The 23,043-nt window shown below is 39.7% G+C and overlaps 1 protein-coding gene across 2 annotated transcripts in view; it reads left to right on the forward strand.

Annotated features, from left to right (window-relative positions):
* The window catches only part of mid2 (midline 2), a 236,414-nt gene that overhangs the window by 59,508 nt on the left and 153,863 nt on the right, over positions 1–23,043 (forward strand). For both annotated transcript variants that reach the window (XM_062044400.1, XM_062044401.1), the window contains exon 2: positions 4,584–5,449. In XM_062044400.1, coding sequence (XP_061900384.1) covers positions 4,640–5,449 — 810 coding nt within the window. In that variant the 5' untranslated portion in view covers positions 4,584–4,639. The remainder of the gene's footprint in view (positions 1–4,583; positions 5,450–23,043) is intronic.

Raw genomic sequence — 23,043 nt, forward strand, 5'->3', positions numbered from 1 at the left:
GTTGAGACTAGTTTTATGTTTGTTTGTACCCAATATTTTTTTTTTTTATCATGGGACAGATTTCATGCAGCCCTCCGATTTGTATTTTACTTTGGTTGTTTATTACTCGTGGAGAAAGCCATTTACGCTATGATAAAATAAATAATCGATTCATCCTCTTTATGACTATATACCAAGCTGTTCTTTATTGCTCCGTTTTCTCACTGCCTAAAAAAGAAACACACAGATGGTTATTGTTAAATATTTATTGAGAATTAACAACCAAATGAGATTGCAACTCTATAGTTATACAAAGTAAGAGAAAATGATATTATTGTAACATATAATATTGGTGATGGCAGTAGTTAAGTTTATTTTTGCTGAACTGTGTTACAAACAGAGACTTAACAAGTATACACTAGCACATTTCAACTTGTTCAAAAAAGTAGAGTTTGTTTCCCAAGATTTCATCAATTACTGTTCACTTTCTGTGTTTATCATGTTACCAATGTAGAAATCAAAGAATAAGTCGTCTGTAACTGTAAAGATACTCGACAGGAAAATAATGGACAAAAAAACCCTAATATCTGTATAATTAGGAATGGATACCGACTACGGTTGTCCTGATACCAATATTTTGATACGTTTCGAAACTTTTCGGCACATTGATACTTTTCTAAATAAAGGGTACCACAAAAAAAGTCATTATTGGTTTTATTTTAACAATCAAATCTTACGGTACATTACACATGTTTCTTATTGCAATCAAAGAACAATTTTGTCCTTAAATAAAATAGTGAACATACTAGACAACCTGTCTTTTAGTAGTAAGTAAACAAACAAAGGTTTCTAATTTGTCTGCTGATGTATGCAGTAACATAATGTGTCATTTATTATTTTATCAAAATTATGAGGGACAAGCTGTAAAAAATGGATTATTAATCTACTTGTTCATTTCCTGTTTCCATCCATCCATCCATTTCCTACCGATTGTCCCTTTTGGGGTCGCTGGGGGTGCTGGAGCCTGTCTCAGCTGCATTCGGGCGGAAGGCAGGGTACACCCTGGACAAGTCGCCACCTCAGTTTATATTTGGTTATTTTCTTTTTCAACATGTTCTATATACACTTCTGTTGAAATGTTAGAATCACTTATCCTTCTGTTGTTTGATACTTTACATTAGTTTTAGATGATACTACAAATTTGGGTATCGATCCGATACCAAGTAGTTACAGGATCATACATTGGTCATAGTCAAAGTCCTCATGTGTCCAGGGACGTATTTACTGAGTTAATAAACATAATATGAATTTAAAAACAGGAAAAAAGATTTTGTGACGATAAAAAATATTGACATAATCATTGTAGTATTGACTAGATACACTATTGTACTTAAAGTTAAAGTACCAAAGATTGTCACACACACACTAGGTGTGGTGAAATTTGTCCTCTGCATTTGACCCATCCCCCTGATCACCCTCTGGGAGGTGAGGGGAGCAGTGGGCAGCAGCGGTGTCGCGGCCGGGAATCATTTTTGGTGATTTAACCCCCAATTCCAACCCTTGATGCTGAGTGCCAACCAGGGAGGTAATGGGTGCCATTTTTTATAGTCTTTGGTATGACTCGGCGGGGGTTTGAACTCACAACCTACCGATCTCAGGGCGGACACTCTAACCACTGGGCCACTGAGTACTTGGTATCATTACAGTGGATGTCAGGTGTAAATCCACCCATGGCATTTGTTTACATTCAGGAACGGCGTCATTAGCGGTGACGCCGGTGAGCTACGGTGTGTAGTGAAGCATGTTTAGCTATTCCTCGTCCTGCAGGGATGATACTTGTAAAAAACGTACTTTATTTGTCGCCGTGGAGGCGAGGATTAGTGATTTAGAAGTAGCTAAAACACTGCCGACTGCTCTTACTGAGCGCGTTCCAGTGTTATAACTCCACCTTATCTTTAGGTTTTAGGCCAAAATGCGTCCCTTCTCCCTTTTCTGTCTACACACTGTGTCTGCTTGTAAGTACTCCGTGATTGTGCGCTGCCAAACATGCTCCTCTGCTTGTAAAACCAGCAAAGTCACGACGTGACGGCGCGCCATCATGCCTGTTTGAAAAAAACAATTGAGAACCGCTACTTTTCAAACAGAGTATAGTACCATTTTTTATACATTAGTACCGCGATACTATACTAGTACTGGTATAGCGTACAACCCTAATACCTACAATATTTTTGCTTTACGTGCGCTACCAGGTTTGCAGGTGTTTTACTACACACAAACCTTTAGCAAATCAGACCCAAACATTGTACATATTACACATCAGCTGTTTTATTGCAATGTTGTAGTTTTGATTGCCAAATTTGGAGGTGTTGGAATCGCCATGTACAATGGCTAATGCTAATCAGTAACATGCATATGCCATGTTCAAGCCAGCATCTAGCTGGCTTGAAAATGTATTGTTGGCATGAAAAATTGCAACATTGTCTTGAAGCAGTCTCCTCTGAATACACCTGTTTGCCTGCCAATTGGTTGAGGCGGTACAGAGTCTGCTATCGAACGTGACATCACATGCAACCCAGGTATATGAGTACGGTTCGATTGTATGTGAATCAGTACTTTGAATTTCCCATCAGGGATTAATAAAGTACTTCTGATTCTGATTACCGACAGAATTTGGTTGGCACCTATTAAAGTACTGATTATGGTGCCCACATATGTATAATAATCTAGACCAGGGGTCTCAAACTCAATTTACCTGGGGGCCACTGGATGCAGAAACTGGGTGAGGCTGGGCCGCAAGAAAAGATTTCTTAAAAAAAATCTAACATGCACTTTTTAATGAATTCACCTTCTTTGAATGGCTATTTCGCCCTAGCAACATACTTGCCAACCCTCCCAATTTTTCCGGGAGACTCCCGAATTTCAGTGCCCCTCCTGACAATCTCCCGGGGCAACCATTCCCCCGAATTTGTCCCGATTTTCACCCGGACAATAATATTAAGGGCGTGCCGTGATAGCACTGCCTTTAACGTCCTCTACAACCTGTCGTCGCGTCTGCTTTTTCACCATACAAACAGCGTGCCGGCCCAGTCACATGTTGTATGAGGCTTCTGCAGACACACGTAAGTGGATGCAAGACATACTTGATCAACAGCCATACAGGTCACACTGAGGATGTGTGTATAAACAACTTTATCACTGTTACAAATACGCGCCACACTGTGAACCCACACCAAACAAAAATGACAAACACATTTCGGGAGAACATCCGCACCGTAAGACAACATAAACACAACAGAACAAATACCCAGAACACCTTGCAGCCCTAACTCTTCCGGGCTGCAATATACACCCCCGCTACCACCAAACCCCGCCCCCCCAACCCCGCCCACCTCAACCGACGCACGGAGGGGGGTTGATATGTGGGGGCGCAGGGTTGGGGGGGCGGGGTTTGGTGGTAGCGGGGGTGTATATTGCAGCCCGGAAGAGTTAGGGCTGCATGGGATCCTGGGTATTTGTTCTGTTGTGTTTATGTTGTCTTACAGTGCAGATGTTCTCACGAAATGTGTTTGTCATTCTTGTTTGGTGTGGGTTCACAGTGTGGCGCATATTTGTAACAGTGTTAAAGTTTTTTATACGGCAACCCTCAGTGTGACCTGTGTGGCTGTTGATCAAGTATGTCTTGCAGTCACTTAAGTGTGTGTACAGAAGCCAAATACAACATGTGACTGGGCTGGCACGCTGTTTGTACAGGTTGTAGAGGGCGCTAAAGGCAGTGACATCACGGTACGCCCTTAATATTGTTGTTTGGGTGAAGACATTCGAGAGAATGGTTGCCCTGAAATTCGGGAGTTTCCCGGAAAAATCGGGAGGGTTGGCAAGTATGACGCTGTGAAGTGCCATTCATATAAAACTTGCGGGCCGCACTAACTTTAAATTTTCATATTAAGGTGCGGGCCGCAAAATAACGTCTCTCGGGCCGCGTGTCTGAGACCACTGATCTAGACTGTTATACTTTGAATGTTTTCCCCCAGAAAATTTTACCTGTTATAGCATAAAAAGCACAGTAGTGAAAAATACTGTAAATACGCATTGAATATGAAAAATGTCAGAAAATAAATTGAGGCAAGGGGGGGTACAGACGTAAAAAGGTGATAAATGATTATCCTTCCTGTTGTCAATTAAAGGTTATCCTGCTTCCCTTTTCTCCATCCTGTTTCCCTTGTCCTGTTTTCCATTCATCCAACCCTGCATATTAAGGCTCTCAGTTAAAAGTTGCAGCCGTGGTCGCTCCTGCTTTGCTGGCTCAGAGGTAGCTCGCCACTAAAGCGGCTCTGTTAATCCCAGCAAAGCAAGGCGCTGTGCTAACGACCGCATAAAACTACAGTTAAATAGCCAGGAAGAAGAAGAGAGAATGAGGGCATATGGTGCCAGAAGCAGTGAAAAATACAAATTTACCAGTTGTCCACATGTATTTGCAAGCACAGTAATCATAGACATAGAAATGCATTTTTTATCACAAGCAAAAGTTTGCATCGTCTGACTGGTTTTGTCTGATCAGCAACTATAAATGTTTGAGCGAATGTTTTTTCCTGTTTTTAACGCAGGTAACCGGCCAGCTTCTGTGGGATTTGATGTTGCCTTTAGGTGGCTTCAACTGAAGATGGAAACATTGGAGTCAGAGCTGACCTGCCCAATCTGCCTGGAGTTGTTTGAAGACCCTCTGCTCTTGCCGTGCGCCCACAGCCTGTGCTTCAACTGTGCCCACCGCATCCTGGTGTCCCACTGCTCATCCAGCAAGCCGCTCCAGTCCGTGTCAGCCTTTCAGTGCCCCACCTGTCGCTACGTCATCGCGCTGAATCACCGCGGGCTGGAGGGCCTCAAGCGCAATGTGACGCTGCAGAACATTATTGACCGCTTTCAAAAGGCCTCCCTTAGCGGCCCCAATTCGCCCACTGAGAGCCGGCGTCTGCAGCGGCCATTCACCGCCACCATTAGTGGCACAATTGGCGGGGGCGGTGGCGGTGGCACAAGCGGAAGCAGCGCCCGGAGCAGTCCGGCCACTTCCAGCCACGCCCACCCGCATGCCAATCACACCAACCACGCAAACCACACCAACGCCAACCACAGCCCGGTGTTTGTGGCGAAAATGGATCCGCGCATCATCTGCCAGTTCTGCGAGCAGGATCCGCCTCGCGAGGCCATCAAGACGTGTGTCACGTGCGAGGTGTCGTACTGCGACCGCTGCCTGCGAGCCACGCACCCCAACAAGAAGCCCTTCACCAGTCACCGCCTGGTGGAGCCCGTGCCCGACACGCACCTCCGCGGCCTGACCTGCCCGGAGCATGAGAACGAGAAGGTCAACATGTACTGCTTGGTGGATGACCAGCTCATCTGTGCCCTCTGCAAGCTGGTCGGGCGGCACCGCGAGCACCAGGTGTCCTCGCTCATCGAACGCTTCGACAAGCTCAAAGTAAGTCCTCCATTTTCTTTGTGGGCTTAAATCTGTTGCACAGGACTTTCGTTGTTGTTAAAGGGTATGCAATTTGTAAACAATAGTATATAAGTGTTATAATGAAGACAAGACATGATGTAAGTGTCTATATTAGTTATATTAGCCTACTATCAAAATGACTTTAAAAGTCTTATAAAAGTGTTATAATGAAGACAACACATGATGTAAGGGTCTATATTAGCTATATTAGCCTACTATCAAAATTACTTTGTGTCGCAGGCTGACGCAAATCTTCGTTGACAAAATTTTTTAAATGTGATATTTATTCTACACATTTTTGCAAAATAGGAGACCATTAGTAAAACAAACGTGAGATAACTCCTGGAAATTACTGTCTTAGAATGGACAAAGGATATATATGTGTGGGTCCAAGTTAAAGGAAACGGCAGGCTGTCTTCTTGTAATGGATTTATTACAATCTTTGCAAGCTGGGTAACGATTGCTGTGGTCTGGAACAACATGACACACAAACAACTATAAGAAATGCAGCCAATATTACATGCAGATAATGTGTCATGAGTAGGGTTGCAAAGGAGTGGAAAGTTTCTGGTAAATTTCCGGAAATTTACCACGAAATTTAAACTCGGGAAGTTTGGAAATATTGACCATTTTTGATTATTCAAAGTTGGACACCGTCCATGGGAATTAATGGGAATATATGGGAATTAATGGGGAATTAGAATAATTATATATTATTGGGCACTTGTCTATATGCTGCTGCATCTTGGTGGCATTTTTGACGTAGCTCTTTGCACAGTATTTGCAAATGTACACAGCCTTTCCGCCTACATTGGTTGGGGTAAAATGTTTCCACGCATCAGATGGTGTACGTGACATTATTCTGTTTGTATTTATTTATTCTTGTAAAAATCTAATGCAATACCACACACATATATAAATAGTCAGCTAAACAATTGGAGTAGTCTTTAAAAATATTTTACTGATTGACAAATGAATAGAAATAGGCTAGATGAATAAATGAACACTCAATCAGCATGCTAAATCAAACTATAACCTACATTGCTGTATAACAACAGAATGGCTAGCAGAACAGAAGGTAGAGGAAACTACACATTTTGATTTGGTATTTGCTAGTTGAACTTTACAGATCACAAAAAAGGTAAATTCGGATCGCTAACGTTGTTAGCATAAATGAATGGGATTTAACATAGAGAAAATTAGCAGCACGGCTAACGGAGAAATATTTTCGGTTCATTATGAGACTGTGGTGGTACATAAACCTAGCTATCTAGAGATATTGGCCCCAAAATCATTTAACAAGTACAGGAACAGCTAGCTAGCTTGAGTGGACGTCTGCTGTAGTAGTGTACAGTCATACAGTAACAAGCAATTACACCTCTATTAAACTTAAATACCATAGATCAAATATATTTACCCGAGTAATATCATCAAAACTTCAGTGACTGGATGAAGTCCTTGGGCTCCAATACTAGTGTGGCCTCAATAGCCCTGCTGTAGTGTGTAGAATGCTGGGAATTATCTGTGCATGTGATGGAAGAATGCACTGCACGTGTGATGGAGGAATGCACAGTCAGGGGTTGAAATTCTACTGAATTTGCATTAAATCAGGTTGTTTTAGCTAATAATCATGCTGCAAGATCTAGCATGTTGTCAATGTTTATTCCCATTAATTTACCGTTAATTCCCGTTAATTCCCATATATTTCTGTTAATTCCCATGGAAAGTTTCCAATTTTGAATATTCCCGGTATTTTGCAACCCTAGTCATGAGACATGCACATATAAATTAAATACAGAGAGTACATAAGTGATGTAAATTTAATGAACTCAAATATACCTACCAACGAGGCACAATGATACAATATGTACATACAGCTAGCCTAAATAACATGTTAGCATGGATTAGCTTGCAGTCATGCACTGACCAAATATGCCTGATTTGCATGCCACACAAGTCAATAACATCAACAAAGCTCACCTTTGTGCATGCACGGTATAAAATGTTTGGTGGACAAAATGAGACAATGAAGGAGTGGCATAAAACACGTCTTTCTGTGGGAGCGTCGGAGAAAGTTGTACATGTAAACCTACTACGGTGAGTTCAAGTACCGCCAAAATTAGTAGGACAAAACGGCGCTCACCAAATACTCTCATCAGTGAAGCATGCTTAATATAAACAGTGGGATTTCTAACAATTAGAAATGTTTGGAATACCAGAATTGTTGTGTTCAATTTACATTGGTTTTTATAACATTATATTGTTAATGGAAAAACAGTACAAGTATTTTTTTTATTCTGGCAACTTAGCTGCCAGTTTTTCTACCATAAAAACAAATGTACCGTCTTTCTTTGCCACTACGCGGCATGGCGTAGTGGGTAGAGCAACCGTGCCAGAAACCTGAGGGTTGCAGGTTCGCTCCCCGCCTCTTACCATCCAAAAAATCGCTGCCGTTGTGTCCTTGGGCGGGACACTTCACCCTTGCCCCCGGTGCCACTCACACTGGTGAATTGAATGATGAATGATAGGTGGTGGTCGGAGGGGCCGTTGGCGCAAATTGCAGCCACGCTTCCGTCAGTCTACCCCAGGGCAGCTGTGGCTATGAAAGTAGCTTACCACCAGGTGTGAATGAATGATGGGTTCTACATGTAAAGCGACTTTGGGTACTTAGAAAAGCGCTATATAAATCCCAGGTATTATTATTATTATTATTATTTCCATTTACAGTAATACACCGTTAAAAACAACAACCGTAGATTTTACAGTCAACAACTGGCAGCTCAGTCAACAGAATTTCAACACAAAAAACAGTAGTAGTTTTTTTCAATTTACAGTATTATGCTGTAAAGAAGAACGTAAAAAGTATTGTCATTTTTATTAATCTGATGGGTAGTTTGCTGTAAAGTGAAGTATTTTTATTTAGACAAAAACATGTTTGGAAAGTAAGATAATATACTGTAAAATGTGTTGCAATATTGGATACTATTAAAGTTTAAAAGGTATGCAATTTCAAGCAGTACATATATTTTTTCTGTCAAAATGAAAAATATCAATTACATTTAGTGAGAAAATATTAAGTACTTTATTGACACATATCATTTCCAGGTGTGTGCGGGCCAGATACAATGATGTCCCGGGCCTTGAGTTTGACACCTGTGATGTACAACAACGTAACATTAAGCAGTGTGACAGGAAGACACAAACGTTTGTGAGCCGCTTTGCTTACATGACAGTCACATTTTAATAGCAACACCATGATAGGTTAGCCTATTTGCTGGAAAAAAAGAAAGATCAAACTTAGAGCGCCCCTGCCTGTACCTGATGGACAAAGTTGGCATTTTAAGATGTGTAATTAAACATTTCTCTCTTTTTTCTCTCAAAGCTGTAGTTCATGAATTGGTGGGCTAGTTTCTAGCTAATGTCTGGTCACACAGTTTTTTCTCTGGGAAGAATTCAATGGATTTGTTCATATTTGATGCTCATAAAGAGGCTCTAGGGACACATCGCAGTTCTAACATTTAACTAGAAAAGCACTCGGAGATTGTAGACCTCCGCCATGCCCTACCTCCAATAGTAACAATTTAACTAAATCCAGAAGGTGATCGGATCACCCCCAAAATGTAATCAATCGTTCCTTATCCCATTTTCTGAAAGTTTCATCAATATGTGCCCGTAACTTTTTAAGTTATATGTATAGCTAAATGAAAGGAACAGAGTGAACACTCTTGCCAGTCATCCAGTGTCTTTGTCTCTGTGAGTGGAGGCGGGGATGTATGGATACACACACAGAAGTTGAAGCCAAGTAATATATCGTAGTAGAAATGCTCCAGATCAGTTCTAAAATGACTCTTTATGTATTCTGTTTCAGACTGTTAGATCAGCTTGCAACTTTTTGAGCTATATATACACTATATGTACACAAACAGGAGTTGAAACTCAAATTGTAAGTATAAGGCAGAGCTGGGCAAATATTTTGACAGGGGGGCCACATTGAGAGAAGTGAAGTGAATTATATGTATATAGCGCTTTTCTCTAGTGACTCTAAGCGCTTTACATTGTGAAACCCAATATCTAAGTTACATTTTTAAACCAGTGTGGCACTGAGAGCAGGTGGGTAAAGTGTCTTGCCCAAGGACACAACGGCAGTGACTATGATGGCAGAGGGGGGATCAAAGCTGGAACCCTCAAGTTGCTGGCACGGCCACTCTACCAACCGAGCTATACCCCCCAGAAACAAATGTGTTTGGGGGCCAAAGTGTATGTGTGTATAAATTATATGTACACATTTAGCTGTAAAAATCTGCTGTACAGTATGTGTGTTTGGGTCCCTTTTTTTCAGGAACACTAATACCAAAAGTCACAATATCCAATAGAATTCTAAAAAAGTTATGACAGACCACCTTAAAAAAACGGAATGTAATTTTAGAGTTTTTTTTTTTACTGAATGGGACACCCAAAATGTACATGAAAATAAAAACAGTGGGATTTACAATATTAACTATGAACAATAAAACACTGAATATTAACAACATATGAACGTCGCTACTCTTTTACTACTCAGACCATCTTCTCGATAGTTGTGTATCTTTTACAATCAAGCAAAACACAACAAAAATGTGACAAACAGCAAAATATGAATGCAAAGGGTAATAAACACCTACAATATGATATATTATCACGTACAAATCTGTTTCGGAAACAGGTGTTTTGGGCTGGCTGCTCTGAAAACAAACCCTGTCCACTCTGATTTTGTTCCTCGTCTGAGCTGCTGTGACGTAGCTTACCGTAATAACTCGTGTAACACCCAAAAGCGCAGATTTCAATCATTGAAATATTTTCTGTAGTTCAAGACTTACGGTCATTTAAAAACAGCACTGCACATCGTAATGGCGGTGACAGTTTTGATGTTAAAGGTCTAAAAAAAATTATGTAGAATGTCCGGCTGGCCGGATTGAAAATCTTGACGGGCCGTATTGTGCCCAGGTCTGGCATAAGGTAACGTAGTAGAAATAAACCTGATCAGCCCTAAAATGTAATAACTTTTTTGGACATTTCCCAAAAGTTTAATAAAAATCCGCCTATAACTGTGAGTTATTTTGCTAACTCACTGACAACGATTACTTAAACTCCTGGCGGAGGTAAAAAGGCCACCTTCTCTTCCCGAGCGCTGTAACCCTTATTCAAGCCACCGTACTACTATGTGCACCCACATCATCAGATTTCAGCAACACAAGAGAGGAGCAACTTTGGGACAGTGTGCTTGCGAGCAATAGCGGAGGCCGTCATCATAATAGTCGATGAGCTGGCATTCCGTGTGGACGCTGAGCTTTCAGACTCTCCCCGTATAGAGCAAGACTGCTGAGTCGGTGTGAAAAAAAACAACAGAGAGGCAAAAGCTTAAGCTAATTCGACCTGCATAGACCAACCAGGGTGGGCCGGTATCAGCTGGAACACATATGGAGGGACTCGCACATGTGAGACTTTTTCTTGATATTTGTAGCCACTAACGTGTCTTCACAAAGACCTGTGGTTGCTCCTGATTCACAATTGAATTACGTTTGTGTTTCATTCATTGAAAAGTAGTATTTTTATTGTTGGATGACTTAACTGGGTAAGTGACTGTCTAACTTAAATTAGCATCATAGCAAATAAAAACACATACATATGTACATGCACATTAGGGTTGTTCGGTATACCGGTACTAATACATTAAAAACGATACTAAGCCGCATTTTAAAAAAAACTGGTACTTTTTTTCATTGACGCGGTGACAATGCTGGCATACAAGCCGCGAGGCGTGTTCGTCGACACACGCACTCACAGCACTTGCAAGCAGAACAATGTGAAGACAGAAGATGTAGAACAGATGTATTTTTGCTTTAAACCTAACAATAAAGGCACAATAGAGCTGTGAACACTGAAGCGCTGTTATGCAAAGTGATGCTTTACATCATAGCTAGGTCATATTTCGCTAGCAGCTAACGTCTCTCTGTAGTGTTTTAGCTGCTTCTAAATCACTAATCCTCACCTCTACATATATATATATATATATATATATATATATATATATATATATATATATATATATATATATATATATATATATATATATATATATATATATATATATACATATATATATATATATATATATATATATACACACGCACATATATATATATATATCTATATCTATATATATATATATATATATATATATATATATCTATATCTATATATATATATATATATCTATATATATATATATATATATATATATATATATATATATATATATATATATATATATATATATATATATATATATATATATATATATATATATATATATGTGCGTGTGTATATATATATATATATATATATATATATATATATATATATATATATATATATATATATATGGGTTATTTCCCCATAACTGGGCCCACATGGATGTGGGGGTGCCTTCTTCCGCCATCGCAGCCGTTGTGGTGGTTCTTACATCTACCGTCTTCTGCCTGCTCCGCCGTTGAGGTCTTCCCTGTATCCTTGGCTAGGGGGCAGTCAGGTACTAGGCCTTTGCCTAGGGCCACCTGGGGTAACAGTAGTAAAGGGGTTAACCTCCTAGTGCCCCAAGACCCCTTAGAGTAGCCTCCACTGCCGGATGCACTTTAACGTCATGCCCAAGACGTGTATATATATATATATATATATATATATATATATATATATATATATATATATATATATATATATATATATATATATATATATATATATATATATATATATATATATATACTTGGTATTATGTACCGAGAAAAGTTAGTAAGAATAAGCTGAAGGCAGCTAGAAAGGTTTTGTATTTTGCGACCAAACTCCACCCCAAGGAAACCACAACTGAACGGATGTTCATATATATATATATCATCATCATCATCTGCGGTTACTCGAACGAGAATGACGATCCTCCTGGTAGGGGGGTATCCCTTTATGGAGGATGCCTGTGCGTGACTTTGTTTAACGTGGGGAGACTGGTGCACAGACAGTCACCACACAATTCTTAACAGATCCGGGTCCGGGTCCAGTGGCATGGAGTCCAAGACGACTGGGGACCCTTTTCTGCTGCAGCCTTCATCCGCCATCCCAGCCGTTGGGACCCTCCATAGGGTTAGCAATCATCCTCCGCCTGTTCCACCGTTGAGGTCTTGGGTTATTTCCCCATAACCGGGCCCACATGGATGTGGGGGTGCCTTCTTCCGCCATCGCAGCCGTTGTGGTGGTTCTTACATATACCATTTTCTGCCTGCTCCGCCGTTGAGGTCTTCCCTGTATCCCTGGCTAGGGGGCAGTCAGGTACTAGGCCTTTGCCTAGGGCCACCTGGGGTAACAGTAGTAAAGGGGTTAACCTCCTAGTGCCCCAAGACCCCTTAGAGTAGCCTCCACTGCCGGATGCACTTTAACGTCATGCCCAAGACGTGTGTATATATATATATATATATATATATATATATATATATATATATATATATATATATATATATATATATATATATATATACTTGGTTTTATATAACGAGAAAAGTTAGTAAGAATAAGCTGAAGGCAGCTAGAAAGGTTTTGTATTTTGCGACCAAACTCCACCCCAAGGAAACCACAACTGAACGGATGTTCTCAGCTACAAAACAAGTACAATTTTAGTGGAAGTAAAATCCCCAGATTCTGCATTATTGATGATTTGGGCTACCGTAAATGAGTTTAGCTTAAATACAGCTGCGAAATTCAAGATGCTCGGCATCTTTCATCATGTTAACCCACAGGAAGACGGTGTTTATTTTCACTTTACACTCACACTCTCCTGCCACCTCATTCTTTGCAGACTGGGGTAAGTTAACAGTGAGTGCTTTCCCCTCCACTTCACGGCTTCTTTCTTGTGGCTTTTTTTGGAATGCTCCCTACAGCCAAGGCTTTGAACCTTCCCCACTTTGAAATCCTGAAAAATCTTGCCCACATCTGGGACAGAGGCAGCCCGAGTCCAAGCTCCACTTCAACTGGCGAGTGGCGACTAACGTATAATCTGCTTCTCAATTATGGCAAAGCAGCGGAGAAGAAATCCCACTTGCGCATCGCTAATCATGGACGATGTAGGTCAAGGGGGACTATAGTTCTTACTCTATTCTCCATTTTTGATAGTAAAATTGTAAGTTTTATTTAAAGTTATTGAGTTTTTTTTACGTACGCCAACTTGTTACGTCAGCAGATATTCCTTGTCCTCAAGTATCTCCATACATGGTGAATGAATTCCGGCTGGCCACCATTTCTATTTTAAGTCGTCCAAACAAAAACGTGTCCACAGTCATAACAATAAGCTAAAATGTTATGTTATTGGTTGTTTTAACAGACACAGGTCACTACACCAACCTCTAACCTTGTTTTAAAAAAAAAGTACTTCTTGTAACTTTTTGTGTTTCAAGACAACGTACCTTCTCGGACTCAGGGCCCAGCGATACATGCAGTTGGTCACAGAGCCTCGGTCCGAGGTAATACACAGAAGTATTTATTATCACCCCCAAACTACATTTAATCGCAGAGACAATTTTTTACAATTTGTGGCAACAGTGGATACAATGAAGCGGTAGGTCCAATAACCGAATATTATTGACAATTTGGGATGATACGTTAGCATACAGCATCCTTCTGACTAATAATATTAGCAAGTAGGATAATGAGCTCAGGCTCAGCTGAGCCGGGGCATTTCTGGGTGTTGTTGATAAATGGCTTTCGCTTTACATAGTAGAGTTTTAACTTGCACTTACAGATGTAGCGACGGACTGCAGTTACTGACAGTGGTTTTCTGAAGTGGTCCTGAGCCCATGTGGTGATATCCTTTACACACTGATGTCGGTTTTTGATGCAGTACCACCTGAGGGATCGAAGGTCACAGGCATTCAATGTTGTTTTTCAGGCTTGCCGCTTATGTGCAGTGATTTCTCCAGATTCTCTGAACCTGTTGATGATATTACGGACCGTAGATGGTGAAATCCCTAAATTCCTTGCAATAGCTGGTTGAGAAATGTTGTTCTTAAACAATTTACTCAGGCATTTGTTGACAAAGTGGTGACCCTCGCCCCATCCTTGTTTGTGAATGACTGAGCATTTCACGGAAGCTGCTTTTATACCCAATCATGGCACCCACCTGTTCCCAATTAGCCTGTTCACCCGTGGGACGTTCCAAATAAGTGTTTGATGAGCATTCCTCAACTTTTTCAGTCTTTTTTGCCACTTGTGCCAGCTTTTTTGAAACATGTTGCAGGCATCAAATTCCAAATGCGCTAATATTTGCAAAAAATAACAAACTTTTCCAGTTCGAACGTTAAGTATCGTGTCTTTGCAGTCTATTCAATTGAATATCGGTTGAAAAGGATTTGCAGATCATTGTATTCTGTTTTTATTTACCATTTACACAACGTGCCAACTTCACTAGTTTTGGGTTTTGTATTACCAGATAACTTGATCGACATGTTAGCCATGTAGCATTGCAGCTTGCGATATACAGGCTACAGGTAAGGCTATATTCTTGCCTGGATGTATATTGTTGTTTCAAATCGGAGAGACATTACAATAACACGTAGCATATGTGATAGCTTCATGGCTTGAAAGGCTAAAAAACTAACCTTGCTCTGAAGTTTCTTCTTTGCTTTCCTCTCGTTGCGGGTCAGACTCTGGCTCGTTGATGTACGGCTGGATGCTAGCATCCTCAGCTGTTGCCATTTCTAATAAATAGTAACGTATAAATGTAACTTGTATTTACAAAACCCAGATTTCGGTCAGCTGTAAAGGAAAGATGTGTCTCAATCGAAATAGTCAGTCTTGAATGTAAAATCAAAACTTCTAAGTCTATTTTTTTATTTAAGAAGAATGTTAAATTATTAATGTTGCAAAAAGATGATACTGCAGAGTCGTAGATCAACTTTGTTAAGTTATTTTTGTGTTTTGATGTCCTCAAATTGATAAAACGGCTGCACCAGACAGCTGAAAGGCACTGGAACTGTATATGATGTTGTATTGATAGGGGGCAGCTATTATAAGTTCTACTTCTTTATGCTCATTTTCGTTAATTCTCAATGCTGCTGTTGCATTTGTTTTCAAATTAATTAAATAAATAATAAAACGGTAAAAAAATAGAAATACTCTTTTTTTTTTTCAGTACGTAAGCGTACAGCGAAAACTGTAAACATGGCTGATGATTCAGAGACACAGTTGTAGGGAAAGAGGCGTGGAGGAGGTCAGGAGGTCATTTGCATGTAAAAACAATGACTATTTTTGAAGAAATACTCAAAAAGGGGCTTGAAGATTGTCTGTAAAGCAAAGCATATGCAACATTTTGACCAAACTATTTAAGCTCCATTACCTTTAGAAATACATTCATATTATTTTTCTTATAATACTATTGTGTTATTTTTAGGAAATAAACATCAGCATTACTTTATTTTTTTAAAGTGTTTTCATACATCATCCTGAAGGCCAGTGTATTCTGTAGTGCCCATTTGTAATTTGCATAACAGGGCTATTCTCTTTCCTCAAAATGTGTAATTCTAACAAAGACCAAAAACAAATACAAGGACGTTGGTTATCAGCATACTTGCCAACCTTGAGACCTCCAATATCGGGAGGTGGGTGGTAGGGTGTGTGTGGGGGGGGGGCGTGGTTATTTACAGCTAGAATTCACCAACTCGAGTATTTTATATATATATATATATATATATATATATATATATATATATATATATATATATATATATATATATATATATATATATATATATATATATATATATATATATTTATTTTATTTACATAGAAAAAAAATAATAAAATACTTAAATTTCAGTGTTCCGGTGGCTATCCATTAGATGGCAGTATTGTCCTGTTTAACTTCTCCAGGCTGTCCCCACTCAGTCTCAGGTCCGCATTGAGCTGGAGGGGGCGTGGCCTCCAGCTCCGGCTGAATACCGGGAGTTTGTCGGGAGAAAATCTCTGCCGGGAGGTTGTCGGGAGAGGCGCTGAATACCGGGATTCTCCCGCTAAAAACGGGAGGGTTGGCAAGTATGGTTATCAGGAGCATATCAAGACATGATTTAATGATCTGGTCCGTACCTAACTCCAACATCGGGTGAGCAATACCTAAACTACAATACTCTGCTGATTAGTTATCACAGTTAAAATACAATTTATACGGGTTTAGTCAGTTTTTCACTCAAACTATTTGCCATTTGGCTGAGTTTTTGTATGCTTGCGATCCTGGAATGAGCTGTTATTTCGCTCAAACTAGCGACCACAACTGTAGAACTCCTGCTTTAGCTGGAGTTGACCCCAGCTTCCACAATTTTCTAAAATTATTGAAAAACTGTTTAACAACAGATTAGACAAATTCATAAATAAAAACAAAACACTCACAACCAATACAGATACAGAGCCAACATCTCAACGTCAATGGCATTAATCGAAATAACGGAAACAATTACCAATGCAATAGATTGCAAAAATGTGCTGCTGCAGTGTTTATGGATTTAACAAAAATATTTGACACAATTAAACACAGCATCTTAAAGGCCTACTGAAATGAAATGTTCCTACTTAAACGAGGATCCATTCTATGTGTCATACTTGATCATTTCGCGATATTGCCATATTTTTGCTGAAAGGATTTAGTAGAGAACATCGACGATAAAGTTCGCAACTTTTGGTCGCTGATAAAAAAAGCCTTGCCTGTACCGGAAGTAGCGTGACGTCGCAGGTTGAAGGGCTCCTCACATTTCCCCATTGTTTACACCTGCAGCGAGAGCGATTCGGACCGAGAAAGCGACGATTACCCCATTAATTTGAGCGAGGATGAAAGATTTGTGGATGAGGACGTGAGAGTGAAGAACTAGAGTGCAGAGCAGGACCTATCTTTTTTCGCTCTGACCGTAACTTAGGTACAAGGGCTCATTGGATTCCACACTTTCTCCTTTTTCTATTGTGGATCACGGATTTGCATTTTAAACCACCTCGGATACTATATACTCTTGAAAATGAGAGTCGAGAACGCGAAATGGACATTCACAGTGACTTTTATCGCCACGACAATACATCGGCGAAGCACTTTAGCTACGGACAATACTACCAAACACTGGACCTGTAACCACACGGTTAATGCTGTCCAACCTGGCGAAGCCTAGCATTGCTGTTGCTAACGACGCCATTGAAGCTAACTTAGCTACGGGACCTCGACAGAGCTATGCTAAAAACATTAGCTATCCACTTACGCCAGCCCTCATCTGCTCATCAACACCCGTGCTCACCTGCGTTCCAGCGATCGACGGCGCGACGAAGGACTTCACCCGATCATCGATGCGGTCGGCGGCTTGCGTCGGATAGCGTGTCTGCTATCCAACTCAAAGTCCTCCTGGTTGTGTTGCTGCAGCCAGTCGCTAATACACCGCTCCCACCTACAGCTTTCTTCTTTGCAGTCTCCATTGTTCATTAAACAAATTGCAAAAGATTCACCAACACAGATGACCAGAATACTGTGGAATTTTGCAATGAAAACAGAGCTGTTTGTATTGGGATACAATGTGTCCAAATACTTCCGCTTCAACCATTGACGTCACGCGCAAACGTCATCATACATAGACATTTTCAACCGGAAGTTTAGCGGGAAATTTAAAATTGCACTTTATAAGTTAACCCGGCCGTATTGGCATGTGTTGCAATGTTAAGAGTTAATCATTGATATATAAACTATCAGACTGCGTGGTCGGTAGTAGTGGGTTTCAGTAGGCCTATAATAAACAAATTAGAAAGGTATGGAATCAGAGGGTTGTTCTTGAACTGGGTTAGAAGCTACTTAACCAACAGGAAGCAATATGTGAAGATAGGCGAACACTAGGGGTGTTACGGTACACAAACATTTCAGTTCGGTACATACCTCGGTTTAGAGGTCACGGTTCGGGTTATTATCGGTACAGTAAGAAAACAACAAAATATACATTTTTTGGTTATTTATTTACCAAATTTGCAAAATCTTCCACCAAAAATATTTTTCTTAGTGGAATATTTGATGTAAAGTAATCGGAACCTTGGATAGGTCAATAATTCATAATAACATTGATTTTAAGTCAATATTATGTTTTGAGCAATGACAGTTTGAAAGAAAAAAAACAGCTTTGATTTATTAGTCAATATTGCAACTTTTTCTAAATTACATTTCACCTTTAAGCTTTTTTATTTCACTTTTGTTATGTTTTTGTTTATTTTAATAGTATTTTTAGAATGTGCCGTGGGCCTTTAAAACATTAGCTGTGGGCCGTAAATGGCCTCCGGGGCACACTTTTGACACCCCTACTATAGATAATAAAAAATGTAATCTGATAAATATATGGATAAAAAGCAGAGCCTGGTGACACATGCACGTTTATCATAACTCTCTCGCTCTTGCTCTCTCTGTCTCTGCCCCTCCCTCACGAATGCTGCTGCACGCACAATTTGTTTTGTTTTTAACCCCTTCTTAACCCTGAATGTACATTGTTAATACATGCAACCATAACTCAAAATGCCGGACATTTTAGGCATTTAAGAAACTCCGCCCGGACAGCCCCGCAAAAGAGGACATGTCCGGTGAAAAGAGGACGTATGGTCAGTCTATCCTAGCCCGGTCGCTGCTAACACCGGACATGACCTCTTTTGCTAGCATGCTAGCAGCTAACGGGCTACGATAGACTGACCATACGTCCTCTTTTCACCGGACATGTCCTCTTTTGCGGAGCTGTCCGGGCGGAAATTTCTGAAATGCTTCAAATGTCCGGCATTTTGAGTATTAATTACACAACGTGCAGTACGCTACTTAATATGTCCGTGTAGAAACTCATTCGGTACACCTCCGCACCGAAGCGAAACCCCCGTACCGAAACGGTTCGATACAAATACACGTACCGTTACACCCCTAACGAACACACTTCTACAGAGCTGAAAATATTTTGTGGCGTACCTCAGGGATCAATACTTGGACCAAAATTGTTCATTCTCTATATAAACGATATTTGTAAAGTTACAAAGGACTTAAAGTTAGTATTATTTGCAGATAATACAACTGGGTTTTGTTCAGGACAGAACACACAAAAGCTAATACAAATAATAACAGAAGAAATGAACAAATTAAAAAGACGGTTTGACAAAAACCGACTATCTTTGAATCTCAGTAAACTAAAATAATGCTAATCGGTAACAGTAGAAGAGAAAGTTATACACAATTACAAATAGACAGAGTAGACATTAAAAGGGTAAAAGAAAACACATTTTTGGGTGTAACAATAGATGATAAAATGAACTGGAAATATCATGTAAAAAATATACAACATAAAGTAGCAAGAAACACGTCAATAATGAATAAAGCAAAACATGTTCTAGACCAAATATCACTTCATATCATCTTTACTGCTCGCTAGTTTGTATGTGGAATTAAATTATGGAATGGATTAGGCAAATAAATCAAACAAAGCACCAATATGATTAAATTTAAGAGACTATTCAAACTACAAGTGTTCACAAAGTACACAGAACAAAAATTATGATGAACATCTTGAACCCTTTTTTTTTTTTAGATAAATATTATTTATGTATTTAATATTTGTTTACTTACTATTGTATATTTCAGCAAGACAATGCCAAGCCACATGTCACAACAGCGTGGCTTCATGGTAAAAGAGTGCGGCTACTAGGCTGGCCTGCCTGTAGTCCAGACCTGTCTCCCATTGAAAATGTGTGGCGCATTATGAAGCCTAAAATACCACAACGGACTGTTGAACAACTTAAGCTGTACATCAAGCAAGAATGGGAAATAATTCCACCTGAAAAGCTCCAAACATTTACTGAGTGTTGTGAAAAGGAAAGGCCATGTACCACAGTGGTAAAAATGCCCTTGTGCAAACTTTTTTGCAATATGTTGCTGCCATTAAATTCTAAGTTAATGATTATTTGCAAAACAAAATTAGGTTTCTCAGTTCAAACATTAAATATCTTGTTTTTGCAGTCCGTTCAATTGAAACTTCGTTGAAAAGGATTTGTAAATCATTTTAATCTTTTTTTAATTTTTTAACTAATTACACAACTTGCCAACTTCACTGGTTTTAGGTTTTGTAAATAGAAACCGAAACTTGATGTTTTGATGAAGTATCCATTTCCGCTGGAGACTGCATCTTTCTGGCGCACACGAGTGACATAGCTCCAAACCTGACGAAAAAATCATATTCAAGTTGCATTGCATTTAGACTGAAGTCACATTTGAAAAGATCAGATTCCAATCAGATGCGAAAATATTGGCATCAGATTCAGGCCACATCAGGAGGTAGTCCTGAATCCGATGCCAAATGATCAGATTTGAAACACTTTGGAGCGTTTAGACTGGCAAAAAAAATCCGACTTGTGTCACTTCAGGGTAAAAAAAATCAGATTTGGTGTGAAGTGTAAACGGGGCCCTCGTCTTAGACTTAGATTGGTCAGATCAAGTCTAGCAGCTAGCGCCAAAACCCCAAATATTTATACTGTAACACTGAGAAGGTGAGCTTGGGCAAAAATTGTTCTGTGGATGAGACCATCTTTTAAGACATATAAAACATTCCAGTTGCAATCGATTAAATCCCTGACAATTCTGTAAATAAACATATGTTAAATAAATAAAATAAATGGGTTATACTTGTATAGCGCTTTTCTACCTTCAAGGTACTCAAAGCGCTTTGACAGTATTTCCACATTCACCCAGTCACACACACATTCACACACTGATGGCGGGAGCTGCCATGCAAGGCGCTAACCAGCACCCATCAGGAGCGATGGTGAAGTGTCTTGCTCAAGGACACAACGGACGTGACTAGGATGGTAGAAGGTGGGGATTGAACCCCAGTAACCATCAACCCTCCGATTGCTGGCACGGCCACTCTACCAACTTCGCCACGGCGCCGTTGGTGTTTTGTTTGACATATGCCTTTTTACAGAAAATGTAGTTATGCTTGAACAACGGCGGGGGACGGCGTGGCGAAGTTGGTAGAGTGGCCGTGCCAGCAATCGGAAGGTTGCTGGTTACTGGGGTTCAATCCCCACCTTCTACCATCCTAGTCACGTCCGTTGTGTCCTTGGGCAAGACACTTCACCCTTGCTCCTGATGGCTGCTGGTTAGCGCCTTGCATGGCAGCTCCCACCATCAGTGTGTGAATGTGTGTGTGAATGGGTGAATGTGGAAATACTGTCAAAGCGCTTTGAGTACCTTGAAGGTAGAAAAGCGCTATACAAGTATAACCCATTTATTATCATTTATCATTTAACAACAAACTGTACAACAGTGTTTCCTGTCGCAAATAAATCTGGGCCGCCACAAATATATTTGGCGCTAGCTGTTCGCCCTTGCTAGTAAACCCATTGTATTTGGACTGTCAACTCCGTACAGTAGATGGCACTATCGTAACACACTTTTTTTCACCTGGCCCGCCAGAGAATAAGAAGACAAAGCAGCACAGATTAGTGTTGCCAACTTAGTGAGTGTGTTGCTATATTTGGTGAGTATTGAGACCCTTTCAGAGACTGTTTTTTTAAAAAAAAAAGGTGGCTATTAACAAATCTCAGTGTTGGCGCTAGGAATTTTCAAAATGGGGTCCCACACTACATTTTTCGGGGGTCCCACTTTTTTGTAACCGTTTTGAAAATAAATGATAAATGTATGCCTTATCCCGTTATATCTCACATTCTATATTGTTTTGGAAAAAGGTTTTCATAAACGTTATATGATTCTTTAAAAAAATTATACAAAAGAAAACAAATTGTTATGCATATCTAAATTTATTCAGTTATAAACATTCATTCACTTTCTTCTTTGCTTCATGGATCTGAACTTTACTGCTGCCGCCCTAAAATCAAAGTTCTCTGGCTGAAGAGGACCACTGACACATTTCATGTCTTCATATTTTACTAGAATACCCTTATGGGCATTGCATATATCAAAATCAAGTACTTACTGTACTGTTTACTTGTTAAATAATACTATTTTTAGAGAAAATATCTACCCAAACGACCACTTTGATGCTGCCAAAATTTGATTTGAAGGGTATTTCAAACAAGTAAACAGTACAGTTGGTAATTGATTTGGATATATGTAATGCCCATAAGGGTATTCTAGTAAAATATGTGTGTGTTAATATGCGATGTGTAAATATCAAAATATTATGTTGAATCAACTTTTTGTCAGGCAATATTACATTTAATAAAAATTTTGCAAAAATGAATGCATCCAAATATTTTATACATATTCATTATGTGCACGAAGAAATAACAGTTACAATTATATGTATCTTCCAAACAAGAATGAGGTTTTATCACATCAACATCGGACTAACAACAGTCCTTTAAATATCTTTAATACCACAGAAAAGGCAAACTGTCATTTTCCGGACACAATAAAGGCTTAAATAATGTCAAAGACGTAGCGTTACAATAACCACGTAGATAAAGTGTTTGTCTTACACCGAGTAATCTGCTGTGGACAG

The sequence above is a fragment of the Entelurus aequoreus genome, linkage group LG04, assembly GCF_033978785.1.
Source record: "Entelurus aequoreus isolate RoL-2023_Sb linkage group LG04, RoL_Eaeq_v1.1, whole genome shotgun sequence".
Taxonomy (NCBI): domain Eukaryota; kingdom Metazoa; phylum Chordata; class Actinopteri; order Syngnathiformes; family Syngnathidae; genus Entelurus; species Entelurus aequoreus.